The sequence below is a fragment of the Hemicordylus capensis genome, chromosome 4, assembly GCF_027244095.1.
Source record: "Hemicordylus capensis ecotype Gifberg chromosome 4, rHemCap1.1.pri, whole genome shotgun sequence".
NCBI lineage: Eukaryota > Metazoa > Chordata > Lepidosauria > Squamata > Cordylidae > Hemicordylus > Hemicordylus capensis.
The window spans coordinates 285,521,139-285,541,682 of record NC_069660.1 but is presented as its reverse complement, the minus strand read 5'-3'; the positions used below and the strand labels follow the sequence as shown (position 1 = coordinate 285,541,682).

Below are 20,544 nucleotides of genomic sequence, written 5' to 3'. Positions count from 1 at the left end.
TGGGAAATCTTTAAACATCTGAGGATGAGCTTCTACATGTTGCTCTTTTTTATTTTTGCAATGTTACATTTTAAGTGACATTTTAAACAATCTGCTCTTGGCTTTGGAGCTCTGTGTTTAATTTTTAAAACCCATGGCTGCTGTTAACAAAACAGACTCACTGTGTGCACCACATTGTGCCTCTTTTCACCCAAATTCTGGCTTCTGTTGTATTTTGGTTCTGCCCACCTGTCTGGCACTTGAATGCTAAAAGTAGTTTCTAAGGGGTTCTTGAAAACACTCTTTGCTTGTTCTAGATAGAAAAATGACTCATTTCCACAGTTTTGCTCCTTCTAACAGTTACTTTTAAAATGTGTGGTGTTATGTGTTATGGGTTGCACTACAAGTGTACCCTTTGATCCGTGGGGGTTCCATTCCTACCAATTTCTGCAGGTAACAAAACCATGGATAATGGGACAATGGGAATCAGGGGAGGGTAGGTTTCTGAGGCAGTTTAAAATGGCTCAAAATGGTGGAAACTGGGGGGGGAGTGCCCTATTGTGCTCTGTGGGTCTCCAGCTGTCCAGCAATGCCCCCCAAGTGCCAGTGTTTGCCAATTTTTCCATAAAAAATTATGCCCCCTCCCTTTTTAACACAAATGAGCCACAAAATGACTCCTTTCTTTAAAATGGTGACTGGAAAGAACCTCAGAGGTTATTTCTGGCCACCCCATATCACGGATATGGTAAAATTAACCCCCTTTTACCGTTTCCTCCACACATATATTGAGGTCGAGTGTCGATTGCCCAACTATGGATAGAGAAAACGTGATTGCTGAGACCATGTGTACCTGTAACTTGCTTCCAAAGGCAAATGACAAAATATGACACAAATTATTCCACTAAGTGAAATATGCTTGTATAATTCTCACCCACCCCCCAAATGCAAGAGGGGGATCACTGTAGTAGCTCTTGGGTGTTATTTTTTTTGCATCTACTGTTTTCTTGCCTGTTTTTGAGGTACAATCATCCCTCACCAACTGCGAGGTTTACGTTCCCGCGAAACCTTGCAGTTAGCAAATTTGCGGTTGGCAAGGCATTAAAACAAATTGAAAACAAGGGGTTAGGGGAACCATGACCTCAGAATCGCCTAAAAATCAAGGAGAAAATGATCAAAAAATCACCAAAACTCATTAAATATCAACAGAATCAGCATGAATTACCAAGAGAAACCAAAATGAATGAGCACATTGAGCCCTTTGAAAATTCCTGAACCCCCACAAACTACTCAAATGCACTTTAAAATCACAAGAAAACAGTGGAACACACAACATCTTAATGAGAAGCTTTTCTTACCTGACAGCCATGCAGATGGTCAGAATGCTGAGGAGGAGGGGTAGGAGGAATATGGTGTCCAGTCTCGTCCACACTGAACACCTGGTCAGTCACATAGCCCTTCTCCTTGATCAGCCTCTTCATCTCAGCAGGAAAAGTGGCTGAAGCCTCGTGGTCTGCAGAGGCAATCTCCCTAGCAAGCTTCACATTGTGAAGGCTGAAGTGCTTCTTGAAGTTTTCAAACCAGCCTTTTCTGGCTTGAAACTTCTCAGGGTCTCCCCCTTCAGAACTCTCCATCAGGTGCTGGTGGTTCCACCGTGCCTTAATGCAGATCATGTGGGTGCTGAGAGGGACCTTTTTCTGTGCCTGGTCCTCCATCCAGATGTTCAAGACCTTCTCCATCTTCTCATTGAGTCCTTGAGTGAGAACTTGGTCCCACTGGCAACACTGTCTCTGCTGGCATCCTCATTCTTCTTGATGCTGCGGATGGTAGATTTATTGACCCCGAACAATCTTCCGTCCACGCTGTTGCTTTGGCCCTCCTTCAGGCAGTCCAAGACTTTGATCGTGTCCTCCAGGGACATGACATTGCTTGGCCATAGCATCTTCCTTTCCCATGACTGCACCCCCCCTCCACTGCTCCTCTCTCTCTCTCATCTCCGCTTCTCTACCTCTCCGTAAAAGGTAGTGCAAACGCAGCAGTAAAGACACACAGCAGCCATACAGCTCCCCAGCCCATGCAGGCCCCCCCAGCAGCAAACAGTGAAATGTAGGCTCCCCCAGCAGCAGTGAAAGCACAGCAGCCTTTACTCTACAGCCCCCAGTATTGCACAGTTTCCACACATCTCACCTCCACCTCTCCAAATCTCTCTTTACTCCCCCCTCCAACCCTGCAACACCTCTCCTGCGCTTCTCCAACTCTCCACAGTGCTCCTCCACTCTTTCCTGACTTTCACCCTCGGCAAATTGTGCCTACGAAATCCCATGATAATCGCATATACTCAAGTTGGTGAGTAGTCACAATTTCCTGGTCGCGGATACTCAAAACCTCGATTGGGAAACCCACAGTTGGTGAGGTATGACTTTATGTGGTTGCAAAAGTAGCAGAGGGAAGATCAAAAGCAACAACATTCAAATTGCTAAGTTAAACAACTTTTTCTTTCTATAGTCAAATAGGTGACGCCTGTTGTAGACCTATAGTCTGTAGGTGAGGCCTGTTATTGACCGCACACAGTTATTTTGCATAGATCACAATTTTAGTGAAGTTCAAGAAATTAAATATGTCATAGAATTTTGTTATTAATGTGCTAGCAAAAGGGAAGTAAAAGAACAGTTTGAAATTTCAATTTCAGGATTTCAATTTCAAACATTATTCATTTTATTGAATAATTACCATATGTGATGCATTTGAATCATAATAAAATTGATTTGAAATTTTCTGCTTCTCCTAAGCATCCTGTCATTTTTTAGTTATTGAATGTTAAGCATCTGCTGATTCAGAATTTCTTCTAAAAAAATACATACTCATTTTTTGGTAACTTCCCCCCAGCATATTCTGTTGTAAAAAGTAGTCCATTCTGCTAATTTCAGTGGCAGGGTTTATAAGGACAGTTGGGCTGTGGAGCAGAATGCCTAGGGACGTAGTAGTATCTGTTATCCTAGTGATTTTGAAGAAGGGGAGCTGGTGAGCATGTACAGTGATAGAATAGTCTTCATCTTGGAGCTGCCACTACAGGCAGGACTAAACCAAATTTGATGAGGTTGGATTATTGCTGTATTGCAGAGAACTTGATTGCTGGACTGTGAGTGTGTAGTCCTGGGAAAAAGTAAATGGCTTCTTAGTGGGATTGATGCAACAGCACCAAGGGCTGTTGTCTGATATAGGAAGGACATGCATGTATGTCTGTGTGAATGGCTGTGGTTTATCGGCTTTTTAAAAGAGCTATCACAATGTCATAAACTTGTTTTTCTTTTTCCCACAGTCTCTACATCAGAATGGTTTAGCACTCTGGTTGCCCCAGGCGATTCTGAACAGCAAATTGTGTGGTTTCAGTTGATATTTTACAAAAACAAAAGACTATTTTTTTGCATTCCAGAATTGTTTTCTGGTGTAGCTGCGTAATTAAAGTATGATATGTGTTTTCAATTTTGTAGACAAATGATATTTTTGGACTACAGGGTAGCTTCACCAGGAAATTGTGTTTATCTGATGAAGCAATGGAGTATTTGATGCCAGAGACTTTTCTTCAACAGGAAACAGGGTTTCCATTTAATCGTTCCTAAGTAATGATGATGGAAATAATAAAATCAATAGATTTGGCCTGTCCTTCCTTGGATGAACTATGGGTCTTATGGATTTTTATTCTTAGATTCTTTCTTAATTACTAGCAAGCGGCAGCTGGAAAGGAACTAGCTATATGGCTAAATGTTTCAATGAACTGCTAGTATGTTTGTGTGTGTGAAAGACTTTTGTGGAGATGGTTTGTGCAATTTGCTCATAGATTATGTGGATTCCTGGATGTTTGCCACTGATAGTGAATGCCTGTTACAGCATCGTTTTGGCTATGTACATATGTGCACATTCTCCTGGAACAGTTCCAAGCCAGGTTCTTAAGAACATTATTTCTGCCCCCCAAATGTATTTCTGATGCCACTCTAAGATTGGAATTGGGTGTTATCTCGATAGAAGCCAGAGTTTGATATCTAATACTAATAAACTGGGCAAGAATCAACGTATTGCCCTCTGGTCTCTTTCCCTTGTTATAATTAGATAGGCAATGCTCGAATTGGTGGGAGAACTGTGTCAGGAAACTCCGTGCCTATGGTCTTTTCACCTGAGGCAATCCTCTCTGTGGGTTTGGTCAGGGCCAAAGAACTTATTAAACAAAGAATCTGGGGTATTGAGTTTCAGAAAAACCTGTCAAGGTCATCTAGGTCATCCCACCTGCTCAGTGGTGGGATGATCGCCCAGCAGATTATCTATTCCTCCCTACTTTCCCTAAACATAGATGGGCCTTCTTGAGGGCCCGTATGAATGCCCTCCTTTCAGAACTTTTGGCTGGTAGATAAAGTAGAATTCCAGTTGAGCAGAGATATTGCCCCTGTGGCTCTGGTGAGATTGAGTCGGTTGCGCATGTGCTCCTGCAGTATGTCTTTTATATAGATCTTAGGCGAAGGTTAATTGACCTTCTTTTACATAATCTGCTAGGTCGATTGGATGAATTCTACATCACATATTTGCTAATAGATGCAAATTTGTCTATCACACATACAGTTGCAAAATTCTGTTCAGCAATATGGGTTTGTCGCACTCTGCTCTCTAATGGTTAGATCCAGTGTACAGTTATGTTTTTAATATGGCTGTTTAAAATTTTATATTGTTTTCAATGTTGTGATATTGGTCAAAGACGATAATGAAGACTATGTTTCACATTCAATGAACCATTCATCAGAGACAGACCATATATTGGACTTACCTGAATCCAAGACTAATCCCCCCTCTCAAGTTTTGTGATATTAGAAATTAGGTGGTCATCTTAAACTCGGAGTACTATTCCTTTTGAGTACATACAGGTATAACCTGTATTTAACCTCTACTTTTTAAGGGGGTAGTCTTAAATTCAGAGTCATCTTCGATTTGGGGAAATTTGGCAGGCTCATTGGCCCAACTTCTGCTTGAAAAAGACTTACGCACAAAGAAGCATTGATTTTTAAGGGAGCAAACCACTTTCCACAGTAGAGAACATTCATTGTCCTTTATTTCTGTCTCACTCAATTGCTTAGGCCCAGAGAAACTGACAGCCATTTTAAAAAGCAAAACTTAAAACACATTTTTAAAAATGTAGATGATAAAATACAGCTAAAATATACCTTGTCCTAGCCTCTCATTGTGGTGTTTTAATAGTAAGTGAACATCACCAAGTTTAGATTTCCACAGACCACCAAAAAGACAGTTGTTCTATAGTGAGCTTCATAAATGGACCACTTTTGCTCTGTAGTATTAAGAAGTAAAGCAAAACAAAACAGGTTTTTCCTGATCGCATTGACAAGGTTACAATTTAAAAACCAGTCTGAGGCAAAATTTGTATATAATGCTTAACAGCTACTTTACCTCTTTTTCAAACCTACCCAATGAAGAGTTTTACTCTGTATTTAGCATGAATGAAGTTCCTATCATAGAGGTAAGAGCATATTCAACATATTTGTAGAAATTAGCTTCCAGTTATTTCTGGACCATATTTCAAGCTGCTAGTGCTTACATTTAGAAGGCCCTTTGTGCTGTGACCCAAAAACCTTAGAGACCAGCCTTGTTGCCATTTGCCTTCTGCAGCTGGACCCCCTGTCTGTATACCTGTGCTGGGTAAAGTGAAAACTTCAGAAAGGAGCAGGACTTCTCCATACAGTTGCCCAGAGGCTATGGAATAGCCACGCTGAGAATTGGAGTTTTGTCTCCCTTTTACCTTTCTGGAAGGGCTGTGAGACACACCTGCTCTGAAAGTCTCTTTTATGAGGTCTTGCTGCTGCTAATTATATGGTTCTTTCCTTGTTGATGGGAAGTTTGGCATTTGTAATTTATTGGGGCTTTTATTATTTTGTTTTAATCTTTGTGGTAAGCTGACTTTCCAGACAGGATAGAAATGTTTTAAATAGATACATATGTAAATAGCCATTTCTTCCTCTCCTACCCCAAGATTCTGACATCTGTACTAGAACTCTGGTTTGGCTTTTCTGTGGATTTTATTCAGATGGCCTTTTTCTTTAATACTCATGCTAATCTCAATATATTCACAAACACAGAAGAATCATTAAAGGATTTGTTTTCTTTTTTGCCTTTATTTGCCCTGGTTTAATATTCCCTCCTTCCTCTCAGTATCCAGAGCCAAACTCAGTGATGCTTTCAAGCTTTAATTCCTTGGGTGATATGACTGAGGGCATCTGGAGGAACCTTTAATTCTTTGTGTTTGAAAATTAGTACCGGTATGTGCCAACCCTTTGGCTTCTAATGAAGTTGGTTGTTGCCCATTTTGAATAGGTATTTGATTGCAATTCCTGACTATGATTCTTGAATGAAATTATAATTTTTCAGAAAGTTTGGTCGTGTGTGTGTGTGTGAGAGAGAGAGAGAGAGTGAGAGTGAGAGAGATTTTTTTGAATAGGAAAAAAACTACAATTCATCTTGAAGCTACAAAACTTCATGGCATATTTACCCAAAGAAGGGACTCCTGGACCAACAAGATCAATCAACTTAAAGATAGGAGTTCCTAAATAATATTGCCCAATCCATAATTTACATAATAAATTATAACTTGAATCTAATGAATAGGTTGTTTGCTACTCACAAACTTATGCAACCTATTATTATTATTTCTTGTTTACACAGTCAGACAGGTGTTATTGACTGGTTTGTTTTATCCAGACATCGAGTCCTTCCCAAGGACCTGGGATGGCTGAATTTTATTGTCAGTTGTTATAGATATTGTCGCAGAATATAGGCTGTTCCCAGTAAAGCTGCTTTTTGTTATTGGCTAATGGTGATTTCTGTGACCCCTATGGTGTTGAGGTGCTCTTCAAGGTCTTTTGGAACTGCACCCAGGGCGCCAATTACCACTGGGATTATTTTGGTCTTTTTCTGCCACAGTCTTTCAATTTCAGTTTGTAGATCTTTGTATTTTATGGTTTTTTTTCTATTTCTTTTTCTTCTATTCTGCTATCCCCTGGTATTGCTATGTCAATTATTTTGACTTGTTTTTCTTTCTTCTCGACTACAGTTATATCTGGTGTATTGTGTGGCAGATGTTTATCTGTTTGTAGTCGGAAGTCCCATAATATTTTTACATCTTCATTTTCTTCAACTTTTTCAATTTTATGGTCCCACCAGTGTTTGGCTACAGTTAGCTTGTATTTTTTGCAGATGTTCCAGTGTATCATCCCTGCTACCTTGTCATGCCTTTGTTTGTAGTCAGTCTGTGCGATCTTTTTACAACAGCTGATTAGGTGGTCCACTGTTTCATCTGCTTCTTTACAAAGGCGGCACTTGCTGTTTGTGGTTGATTTTTCATCTTTTGCTCTTATTGCATTTGTTCTTAGTGCCTGTTCTTGTGCAGCCAGTATTAAACCCTCTGTTTCTTTCTTCAAGTTGCCATTCTTAAGCCTTTGCCAGGTCTGGGTGATGTCTGATTTTCCACTTATATTGTGCAAATATTGACCATGCAGTGGCTTATTTTTCCATTTTTCTGCTCGGTTCTTGACTTGTTCTTTCTTGTAGGCCTGCTTTCTTTCATTGGTGTTGAATAGTTTCTCGTTATTGACCATTTGAAGTGCATCTTCTTCACTGTCCTTGATATATTCTTCAAGGCCTCTTTTCTCCTCCTCTACTGTTTGATGGACTTGTAGCATTCCTCTTCCACCTGAGCTGCGAGGGAGGTATAGCCTATCGACATCACTGCGGGGATGCAGAGCATGATTGATGGTCATGATTTTCCTGGTCTTACGATCTAGCCTCTCTAGCTCTGCCTGGGTCCAGTCTATTATTCCTGCAGTGTATCTGATAACAAGTATAGCCCAGGTGTTTATGGCTTGTATGGTGTTCCCGCCATTGAGTTTGGATTTGAGAATTTTTCTAACTCTCCTGATGTATTCACTTCCAATTTTTCTTTTAACTTCAGTGTGTGCAATGTTATCAGCCTGGAGAATGCCCAAGTATTTGTAATGTTCTTTCTCTTCCAGGTTCTTGATCTTGCTTCCATTGGGCAGTTCTATTCCTTCTGTTTTTGTTGTTGTTGTTGTTTATTCGATTTCTATATCGCCCTTCCAAAAATGGCTCAGGGCGGTTTACACAGAGAAATAAAAAATAAATAAATAAGATGGATCCCTGTCCCCAAAGGGCTCACAATCTAAAAGTAACATAAGATAAACACCAGCAGCAACAGTCACTGGAGGTACTGTGCTGGGGATGGATAGGGCCAATTACTCTCCCCCTGCTAAATAAAGAGAGTCACCATGTTAAAAGGTGCCTCTTTGCCAAGTTTACTGAGTGAATTTGCTTTACATATTTATTGACCAGTGCAAGTTTTAATACTTGAAGGCTGCTTCCTACATTACTTTTTCTTCATGCTGGGGAAAATATATATATCATCCATCTCATTGTTTTTCAGGGAAATTAGAGTGTGTGTACAACAATTTGATTTGATTGCAGTCATAGTGTGGAAAGTGACCTTCAGTTCAGTAGTAAGAGATGAGTCATTGTACCCCCTTAATCACTAAACCTCCATGTTAAGTCTTCTTGTCATCCCTTTTGCTGATGCTTATTGGGAGAACTTTAACTCTGCAACAAGACCTCTCTGTAAATTCTCCCAGTTTTTAGCTCCACTTTGGATATTAACACTAATCATGCCATTAGGAGTCTGAATTGCGTGCATTGCACTCATTGCTCTTGTTAATTTGTATGTTCCGGATGATGATGGAAATAGAGGTTGAAAATTACTGTTTATCCTCAAGGGAAATAGACCAGACTGTGCTGATGGAAATATACCCTGGGTCTGTGAACTCAATATTTACTTCTAAGCAGGCTGATTCAAAATCTATGCTTTCATTATTCATTTTTGCTGTCCTGTTTGGTCAGACATGTGTCTCCTGGAATATTCGGGGACTTTCTGTAGAGCTGAACATGCTGCAGTTTTTCTCATAAGGGTGTACTTTTGTGTTAATTCTTAAATACTCTTTGTCTGAAATAGACATATTTTTACCACCAGTGGTACCTTATAGGAATGTATGCACACACAATAATAGCTCTGACAGAACTGTGAAGGTTTGCTGCCTCCGGACCATGAAATAAATATGAACCTCACAGTTTTTCTGTTTTGTAATTGGATTGTTGCCTGCAAGGACAGGTGGAAGACAGAGTCACTGCCTGCAGCGCCCCCACTTGTTGACACAAATCCAATTCAGGCAGCCAGACAGCATGCGAATAAGCCATCTTCTTTGTTAATAGCTGCTATTGTTGTTGTTGTTGTTGTTGTTATTACTCTCGTGCAATCAAGTGATTGTTTGCAGAAATGCTCATGTACCATGCTTGGAGAGGAAGAAAGTCAGCGTTAACCTTGGCTTTCCCCCCTCAATGCAGGCCGTTGTTTCAAACGGTGTTGATTGTCCAAGGCAACTTGCCTTAATAGGCGTGCCAGTGGCCCAGTGGGGGATCTGGGCTTCTGGGTATTCTTGTCAGAAAGAATTCTTTGAGACCTTGCTAGTGTATTTCAAAACTGCTAGTTGCTTCTACATAGCAGTGATCAGGCAGGACACTGCTAGGTGGTGTAAGGCTGGAGCAATACTTCTTTGCTTCGTTGCCAGAAAGTAAGAGCTGTAGCTGCCTGACACGGAGTCAGATCACTGGTCCATCTAGCCCAGAATTGTTTCCTCTGACTGGGAGCGGCTCTCTAAGCCCAGCTACCTGAAATCCTCTTTGAACTGGAAAGCCTGAGGGTTGAATGTGGGACCTTCTGCAAGTAAAAACCTATCGCTGAGCTATGCCTCCTCCCCCTGCTTTATTATTGTTGGAAAATAGCCCACTGAAGAGGTGAGAAGTCCTCCGTACACACTGAGTAATGTCACTAAAGATAGGACTATGTCACAATTATACATCGGTTCCTCCCTCTTCTCCCAAGGAGACACCTGAACCGTCCCATTTTCACTGCCAGTAGATTTCATAATTAGTTACTATTTAGTTAGCTAATTACTAGACCCACTGTTGCTGAGTGAATAGTGTAGTAAGCTGTCAAGAGAGATTGAGGCCCAAAAGCAAGTGAGGAGAGCCCAGCGTCCATGCTGCCTACGTGCAGCCCTGAGAGATCCTCTTCTTTGGCAACTCGCTTGCCTTTCTGCAGAAGCATAACTCTCTGGAACTTCCTCCTAGAAAACCTGCATGATACCTCTTCTCTCCATCAGATCTCTTCTCAAAACTGACCATTTCAATAAAGCCTTTGGAACAACTTTGTTGTCCCCATACCCTGCTGAGTCTAAGCCTAAGTATGTGTACATGGATGGAATAATAAGATTTTCTTTATCCCTGTCTTCACTTCCCTCCCCTTCTCATACGTCTCTTTCTCGACTATGAGCCTCTTGTGAGATGAGCGGCCTGATCTCTCATCTACTATAAAGTGCAATTCAGCCATAGAGAACAAGCTGGTTTTGTTTAGGCATTCTGTGTTTTATATATCTGCTCATCTGAGAAATATAATTTGCTTTTGGGGGGTTCTCTGAATGCTGGGAATGCCCTCATACAATGGAGGAGTAGATAGGAAAGTGCATGCTTTCAAGTTTTCAGTCTATCTGTTGTTCATTGTATTATGTACAATTAACTTATTAATAGTTAGTTATCCATTTTCTGCTTCTGGTGAAAATAAGTCTTATTGAAGTACCCTACTGAATGTTCTCTCTCTTTCTGGACAGCTAAAAAACCTAAGTTTGGAAGAGCTGCAGATGAGGTTAAAAGCTTTGGATCCTATGATGGAACGGGAAATTGAAGAGCTCCGTCAAAGATACACAGCAAAGAGGCAGCCGATTCTGGATGCTATGGATGCAAAGAAACGAAGGCAACAGAACTTCTGATGCTCCTGCTTCCTAAGATAATGCTATGAGTCAGTATGGACCCTAGTAAAAAATGTACATAACTATGAGTGTTGAAAAGCGCTGCAGCAGCTTTGAACTTCACAACATCTAAAACTGAAGTACTAAAAGAGAGCACGTTATATGTCCTGCAGCCTGAGTGGGAAACCTTTCCTATCTTTCATGTGTCAATGCAATAGAAGTTTCACATTCCACTTCCTGGTCCCTTTCAGCTGTGACTGTGTTGCAGTAATGTTGAGTGTTGTACAATTAAGGAGTAGTGTATGGTTCCCTGTAAGACCTAAATCTGTCTCCTAATTGCTCAATACTGCAGGGCCTTTGAGTTGCAATATATTTCCCTCCCATTTAAAGGCATATTTATTCTATACGCTTAGGTGACCTTATTTATTTTTGTGCTTGATGCTTCTTAACTATAAATGGGGCTTGCAGATACTAACTGTGGAAGCAGGGATAGAGTTAGTGTGTAAATTATGTGTGCAGTCACACTCTAAATGAAAGTTGCTACTATATAAAAGACCTGACTCAGGTAAAAGAGTGTTAGCTCTAGCCAGCTGGATAGCACACACACACACACACACACACACACACACACACACACACGTACGTCTCATGAGAGTCTTGTTAGGAGCTTGAAGTTTTGCATGTGTTTAAGCGCTATGCTGATCTGGGGGCAAGTGATGCCTTGGCTGCATTCAGGAAATACTTGCACAGAGACAGATGGTACCATCCCCTAGGAAATACTCCTGGGCATATCTCACTGAAATCAATGGGGATGGTGCACTCTTAAACAACTTCCATTTATTACTGAGGGCTTCTTCAGGAGAAGTTCCCAGTGGGTTTTGTCTCCAAGCTGTTGCTTTCACTTGTGTTGAGTAGTATCTTACCAAGAAGAGACAAGTGCCTATACAGTTCTCTCCTTCTCCCCACCACCCTATTATGAAGAAGACAATGCAGGTGTGGGTCCCCTTATCTGCTATTGCCTTTCATATAAACCCATCAGTTTTAATATTCCACTTAGCTCCATAACAAAAATACTGCTACACTATTGGGCCAGTTTGCCCCCCATTTTTTTCCTTTCATTGGAAATATTTTACTGTAATAATGAACACACTTTGAGAAACACTAACTTAAAAGCCAAAGAAAATTACACTGGTGCATAGATACAAGCATAAGGTTTATTTTGCCAGGCAATTTCCCTTTTGGCAGCTCTTCCTACCAAATGCCAACACCATTTAAAACAACAACAACAAGCTCTTCTGAGTTTAAAAAACATCTTGTAGTTTGCTGCTGCTGCTGCAGAGTAAGTAGCTGAGGGGAAGCTCCCATGCAAGTGTCTTAACAGTGCAATGCTGTGCCCGTCTACCTGAAGGGAACTCCACTTGGGTTCAGTGGGACTTGGTCCCAAATCAATGTGCAGCCTTTAATTACCTTGCTGCATTGTGACCTATACCTCTAAACATTAGGAAGCCTGTCCTTCCCATTGTTGCAGATTGTTGCAGCCACAAGTATACCAGCACTGTTATATAGCACTCTCTTGCAAGCACAACACCTCCCTGGATTTCGCATAGTATATTGTCACACCTTTCCAGCTCTGGTTTTGTGCTGGACATAGATCCAATAAGTGACAGGAATGCTATCACAGTCAATGTAGTATAAGCTCCTTTTGTATGATGGTGTAATCCATTTTGTAAGTCATCTTACAGTTACTTTATTTCCTTCTGCCTTTCCTCTGAACTACCTACTAATAGAGCTTTGATATTCATTTATTTCCCATAGAATGTTTGCTATCGACAAACATGACTTTGTACACATCGCAAAAGAGGATGTTAATAGTGACCACTAGGTAGATACTCTGGATTTTGATTTTACCAAACAGACCCTTCCTCTTACTGTGTCCTACAATCATTGTTAGTTGTCTGTTCTGCGCGCTGCAAACCGAAAGACCACACAGCACATTCCGAAAAGCCTTAAACAATCGACAGAAATGATCAGCATTATGGGACCATTGCTTTATTTCCAGCTATGAGCTCACCATGCATTGTGTGTGTGCCCACATGTGTACATGCCAGGCTGTGTGCATGTGTGTTAATCCGAATAGTAAGTTAAACAGAACCTAGTATTTTATAGCTTCCTAAAAGCTCTTACAAATCCCAAATTGTTTTTGAAATGGGAAAAGTTGCTGCTTGTGAACTTTATTGAAGCTGAGATCCAATACTGTTTACTCTTGGTATGCCACTATCTTTCATTGTATCAGAGTTATAGTGATGTGCTGTGAAGTTATAGTTGCTCATTAGTTGGTAACACAAACTTTTAAAAACATTTTGATAAATATTAATTATAGGTGCTTATGATGTCCCTTAAGGGACATAACTAATGATGTGCCCATAATGATCTACAGTCCTGCCCACTGTACCTTGGGCAAGCTGTTAAAATGCAGGCAGACAGCCACTGTGCGACATTTTGTGGAAGTCAGGCAAGGCAGAGCTGTCCAACTGCGTCTGTCATAAGGAATAATTCTTGCCAGGCTATACCAGAATTAAGAGTGGTAAGCCTTGGGATGTGGTTCAAGGGGCCAGTTGTAGACCTGCCCTGAGAAATCTCTTGCCTATACTGAAACAGCAGCACCAAGGGTGGCTCCTTCTGTGGGTGGGACCAGGCAGGCACTCACCAGTAAAGGAGGCAAGGAGTAAAGGGTCCCATTGTTCCAGTGGTGGGATGCCTGAAACCAGTCCTTTGCTGTGGCAGAGTCTAGGATTGGGATCCTGCAGTGCAATCCTGTGCGTGTATACACAGAAATAAGTTCCACTGTGTTTTATGTGGATTACTCTTAGGTAAGTGTGCATAGGATTGTAGCCTTAATTACCTAACTTCACATGATCAACCTTCTTTAATATCAAGAGTGTTTGGTATTAAAACTCAGTTTTTCAGCACAGCCCCATGAATTTCTAAGCCATGCCTTTTCCTAAACTGCAAAGAAATACCAAAAAGACTAGTGTGGGCATCAGCCTTTCCTTTCCTTGGCGTGCCTTATGCATAATTGACTGACCAATCAAATGTGCTCTGATTTTTCATTTATTGTTTTGATTATTATTACACAATGCAAGCCAGGAGGACAGTTCTCAAGAGCCAGTGGTCAGGCTAAGACACTTAGGTAGCATCCAGAAGCATCCCTGTTCAGAGACTGAGTCTCGTAAGAGCCTTTTCATCCAAGAAGATGAAATTGGGCTGAACTGAATTTCTCACTTTGATTTAAGCATTTATTAGACACAGTTTAAGATAAAAATTATACTAGAAGGAGGACATAAAAACTATGATGCAATAGTTCAGGGTACATACTATTCAAATTTTATATGTGCAACATTTCCCTCAATTCAGTGAAATAATACAGTAATAAATTGTAGTAAACTTAAAAAGACACTTGTTGCAATCACAGTTGGTTGGATTGGACAACAGGTTGTATGCCAGGAATGACATTTAGGATATATAGGCAATTGGCCTTTTTATTCTTCCATATTTATTTATATTTACTGAATCATATACTACTTGTGTCCATAACCACTTTTATCTCCACTGAAAGACGTACATCTTTTGTAAAGTATTTATTTTACTAAAACTTGCAATAAATCCAGTAGAGTTGACAATTAACCTTAGTTAAATTTTAACCCAGCTTGGTTTATTATTTCTTTTCTGTCTTGTACATAAAAGGTTTAAAATACAGTTTCCAAAAATTCTGAAAACTAATTCTTTGTTACCAAACATTTTGAATAAAAGTTATTTTCCATCTATTCCTGATGTTGCCATGTTTTTCACTCTAGCTCTAAACAAACACACTTGCATTTCTTAGGCTACAATTTTAAATATACCTATTTGGGAATAAATTCCATTGAAATTGAAAAGATTTAACAGTGTGTGTGTGTGTGAGAGAGAGAGAGAGAGAGAGAGAGAGAGAGAGAGAGAGAGAGGAGTTGATGCAATGGTTTGCCAGTGTTGTGTTGATTGGCTCAAAATATTAGGTCTTACATTTGAGTATTATGCAATAGAAAGCAGCAAAAGGCATGTCTAATCTACTCTTGAAAATCAGACTGATAGCTTTCTCCAAGAAAGTAACAGATTTAAAAGTAACAGATTGTGAGCTCAGAATATTGATTGCTTTATTTTTAGTAAGCTATTAGTTCTCCAGCTTGAAGCCAGAAATTTTCCTTGCAGGCTGAGGATTTTAAAAGAAACATGCTTTTGTTGGGAAAAGGCAATTTTATCTGCCACCTGCTTTATGACAACTTCTGTTGTAGGTGAGGTATTTCCGGATTCATAGCATCATTCCTTAACAGTCAGCCCCTTTTCACAAGGATTCAACATTAGAGAAGCTCCCGTTCTGCCTGTGCCAAGTGAACTGTTCAGCAGCTTGACTTGGGGGTTGATGTCTGCTAGAGATGTGCAAATTGATTCGAGCTCAAATCAGGCTGTTCTGAGTGATTCAAACTCTAAACGAAACACCTTTAAAAATAAAGGGCCTGCTTTCTCACAGAACGGAAGAGACAAAAGGAACCAAAGTAGATTTCTAGGCAAAGCTGGACTTGACACTGGACAGAGTCCGTTCTCAAATTGGACTTGACTGGATGTGGATACTTGGACAAAGTTCAGATAAGTATGATCATGAATTCTACCACATACAATTAATAACCTGAATACCTTAAGGTTATTAATTTGGAGAACTGGATAATTATTTTATCTTTGGAGTGCTGTGATGGGTACAATCACTGCACTTGGTGTAACACTGCAATGGAGGATTGCATGCTACATGAAGACAATATGCAGACAATCTGGAGGAGATGTTTTAAAAAATTTAGACTTTGAAGCTGATTAGAGGACTTGCAAAATTCTCTAACCTGAATTTGAAAGAATCTCAGAACATCCATTTTAAAAAGCTACCATGCAAAGCAAAATAACCAATTGCCTGAGAGTCTTTGTGATGACTTCTCTTCAAATAATTGATACACCCTTTAGTATAGAAATGTCTTTATTAAAAATGTAACATACCATCAAGAATAATATGACATCTTAACAGAGTATGCTTCTGAAGCTTAAGAGCTCACATTTTACTTACAAGTAACTGAGAATATTGCTTTCCTCTCTTTCCTAGTACAAAACAGAATTGTCAGTTCTTATGTGTAGGGTAATTAATTGCAAACTAGTAGTAATTTGGAATATTATACTGTTTTTCTTTTAAAGGGAGAACTAGGAAAGAACCTTCTCAGGATATGCTCTTAAACACCAGTCTATGCTCACTTTAGTTGGTTGACAGATTGGCAATAACTGCTCCTGTTTCAGCAGCATACCATTAAATCTGCTTCTTTCCTCATATTATTGCCATTGTCCCCTCCCCACCACCCTGTGTGTGAGTCTTTTGCTGCTCCACATATTACTGGTTGGGGACTTTTTTCAGGTATATCTGAAAGAAAAACATAGGCCCGCTGTTCAGTCAGAATAGTGAAATGTTTATAATTGACAAAGAGCAGTTTTGTTTAATTTGCCTCAGTTTTCTCCCCAAAAGGGGAACTATGTACAATTTCACAAAAGCAGTGTGAATGATGAGGGGTCAGAATTTGCAGTTTGAGACGGTTAGGCATTTCCTGACCAATTCCTTATCTACCTTAGATGAGTTCAAGTCAAAGGGTGGAGCAGATCTTCACAACTCTGCTGATGACACAAAACAGAAGGATAACTAACACTGCAAAAGACAGGAAACAAATTTAACAGTAGAAGCATAAAGGACTTTATAGACTGTCTAGGTATTGCTTTATGATCTAAACCTACAGTTTAGAGTGTTCTACCCCCGCCAATCAGCGGGTTTACTCAATTGCTCAAAAGTTAGTTGAGCAAATTTAGGGAACAGGCAGTGTGCAGTCCCAATATGTCTGACATCTGAAACAGTTCAGTTTCCCTGCCAGGTTCCTGGTGTTCTGCCCAGTTTCAAATGTAGGTGACAAATGGGTGGAGAATCTGGGAGGAATATTGGGAATCCAGCACGGGAACTGGACTTGGGCAGGTTCAAGAGTCATACCATTTATTTATTTATTTGCTTGCTTGCTTGCAATGTATATACCACTTTTCAGGCAAACCTCCCAAAGCAGTTTACAATAAACTTAAATAAAGAACAATACATCAAGCCACCCATTTACATTTTTTACATGGGCCTTAATCTCACTTCATCTCTCCTCCCCTCAGAGCAAGATGGTCCCAGGCTGTTCTGTGGTGGCAGTTGGCAGAGGGGGGTACTTCATCTGGGACAAAGGAGCAGGATGGTGGCAGCTCCCCCACCTGTCACACTTCCTTCTCCCCTCCCTCAGAGTGCTTGCTATCTATCTATCTATCTATCTATCTATCTATCTATCTATCTATCTATCTATCTATCTATCTATCCATCCTGGCGTATTCTCATTCCCAGCTTCCTTACTTTCAGGCGATTGAGTGAACCTGTCCAATTACTGTATCTTTCCAATCTGATGATACACTACAAGCAAGTATTTCCAGGTGATTCATGCTACTAAGAAGAAAATTTTATCTTGCAATAGAACTGCTTAGGAGTGAATAGTGAAGGACTTTTTATTTTATTTTATTTTTAAATTTTATTTATTTATTTATTTGAGTTATTTATTTTATTTTATTTTATTTAACATATTTATATAGTGCCCCCAAAGCAAGTCTCTGGGTGGTTTACAACAAGACAATAAAAACAACAAATAAAAAGGTTAAAACATTACAAAAATTTAAGATTTTAAACCATGTTAAAACTATTAGAAACCATCAAACCCGAAGCTTTGGAACATGCTCCCTGTTAAAACAGTATCTATTTAAAAGCCTGGGTGAACAAATGTGTCTTGGCTGCCTTTTCAAAATTTGTAAGGGATGGGGAGGTTCTTATTTCGGCAGGGAGCATGTTCCAAAGCCTCAGGACAGCAGTGGAGAAGGCCTGTCCCCGAGTAGCCACCAGACAAGCTGGTGGCAACTGCAAACAAACCTCTCCTGATGATCTCAATGGGCAGTGTGGTTCATAGCGAAGAAGATGTTCTCTTAAGAACATTAAGAGCAAAGACGACGTTTTCTGATGACATCCAGCAGAATGTAGTGTTGGTGGGGTCCTGTAGGCCACGTGGGCCAACGTTCTGCTCAATGCAGGGAATCCACGGCTAGAGCCTCCCTAACAGCTGGTTGTCTAACCTCTGCTAAAATACTGCCAGTGAAGGATAAGTCTATCGCCCTTCTAGCTAATTGGGTTCCATTGTCAAATTGCCAGTTAAGTTTCTTCTGATATTCAACCAAAGTCTTCCCTCCTGTAACTTAAGCCCATTAGATCTAGGCATGCCCTCTGGGGCAGTAGAGAGCAAAAGTTTGCCCTCTTCTGTGTGACAGCTTGTGAAACGAAGAATATGGGATTGTCTAGATGTATATTTGTGTGGAAGGGGTGTGTGTGTGTGTGCATCTACCTACCTACCTAAAGGAAGAGAATCAAGAGATAGAGATATACGTTGAGTAATCAGACAAGATAGGGGAAACCGTGTGAAAGCCAGAGTTGGAGGTCCCAAAATGTATTTTTCTTCACATTAACCTCAGAGTTTCCATCCTATTTAGGACTGAGTTCTGTCCCCTATCAAGCCCACCGTCCTCTGCAGCACCTTTCCCAACCGTTACCATTGGCTGTTGGTGCTACTGGAGGAAGAGGAGCATGCCAGGACCTGAGTTAATATCTCCCTATCTGCTGATGAGTATTTGGGGAAATTGTGTAATGTGGGAGTCAGAATTCCATTTCCATTTTTTTTTTTAAATGGTAATGGCTATGAGCTCATGAAGCTGTCTTCTGTAGAGTCAGACTGTTAGTCCATCAGTATTGTCTTCATTGACTGGCAGCAACTCTCACTCCTGCCAGTCCTTTTATTTTATTTATTTTATTTTATTGTTGCATTTATATACCGCCTTTCGTTAAAAGACAACCCCAAGGCGGTTTACAAAAGTTAAAACATGCAATAAAAAGACAATAAAAACATTAAGCTAAAATATAAAAACAATCCATTCATCTTCACCATTCATCTTCAGCAAGCAAAGCACATGCTTTACCGTGGAGTTTATAGCCTTTTCCTGAGCTTGCACAGCTACAACATTCTAAGGGTTCACAATAGCAACAGAGAGGCCCTTCTCTGGCTTCCCTGCCAAGCAAAGTAGTTACCAAACAGAAATGTCTTCTCTGTGGTGACGCCCTGGCTTTGGTCCTCCTAAGGCAACTCTGGGGCCATCATTGCCCCCATTGAGGTGCTAGTTAAGACTAAGACCATCCTATTTCTCCACACTTTCAGTTAATAGCAATGACGTTTATTTCCTTTCATCTTTTTGGTTGCAAGTGTTGCTTTGTGCAGCTATTTAATTCTTGAGTTCTGTTTTGTTATAGAGTTTATTTTTCTGAAGCTGTTATAAGCTGCTGATAACAGCTTTTCTTAAATGGAGAGACGGAATATAAATTCCTTAGATATGTGCAGGGAGATTGGATGGGACTGGGGGAGGAGGGGTTCCCACTCCTCAATACATGAGGCCAACTTACACTCATATGAATCAGGCTGTCATTTATTTATTAAACAACCCAAATAAATAACCCAAAGTGCTTAATTAAGAGAAAATATGGAATGCACATGTCTGCCTTCTGGACATGCATAGAGGGACAATGGAGTTGAATGTGGAAATGAGAAGGAAAACTATAAGCAGCAAAGAAAGTGATGTCAGGGAAGACTGGGCAAAAATGTTGGGGGAAAGATGGTTTGATGGAAAGAACTTTTTTAAAAAGGCAGCAATGTTCACAATTGCTGTCGATGTAAGCCCTGTTTAGAAGTTACATACCCTAATGTTCTAATGTGAGTGTGTGGCTAACCCCATTCCTTTGCTGCTGTAAACAACTGTTGTATGCGGGAAGATATGGGGCATGCCAGCACAAACAAACCCAGGGAGTGTTTCTCCCCATGACCAAGAAAACCATGCTGAACCAGAGACAATTTCTGAGACTCTGAGGATTTGTTTTTAATGATATGCACCAGATAATAGGGAAGAAGGTAAAAATTAAGCTATCAGGGAAAGATAAAGGATGAAGACATATAAAGGGAAGGCTGTTGGAAAGCTGTTATGTTCAAGGAAAAAAGGAAGGGAAGAAAAGAAGGCATGTGCTGTTAGAAAGCCATGGCTAAGACAGGAGACTACAGGAAACTTTAAATAAGGGGCTTGTGGAAGAATTGAATGTGAGTACAAACCTAGGAATCCTGTGAGGAGGAGGGAAAAAAAGCACCACTGTTAATAAAAAGGGGTGGAATGTAACAACAACAACAAAAAGGTTGTAGCAAAATATGCAAACTTCACATTGTTTTTCACAGATTGTAGACTTGTTTTTCAGAATTCACTTGTTTTAATTCTGGCCTCCAAAAAGCAGCCCAGAAGAATGTGTTACTGGACATCTGCAGTCCAATATCTGGGGACCCAAACTGGAGAACATAGGAAGCTGCCACATATTGAGTCAGACCATTGGTTCATCTAGCTCGGTATTGTCTACCCAGACTGGCAGCGGCTTCTCCAAGGT

At 40.3% G+C, this 20,544-nt stretch overlaps 1 protein-coding gene across 1 annotated transcript in view; it reads left to right on the top strand.

Moving 5' to 3' along the window:
- STK3 (serine/threonine kinase 3) overlaps window positions 1–14,719 on the top strand; it is a 198,071-nt gene extending 183,352 nt beyond the window's left edge. Inside the window, exon 11 of the mRNA XM_053248375.1 lies at window positions 10,758–14,719. Within this exon, the coding sequence (XP_053104350.1) occupies window positions 10,758–10,916 (159 nt within the window). The 3' untranslated portion in view covers window positions 10,917–14,719. The remainder of the gene's footprint in view (window positions 1–10,757) is intronic.
- The last annotated feature ends 5,825 nt before the right edge of the window (window positions 14,720–20,544 follow it).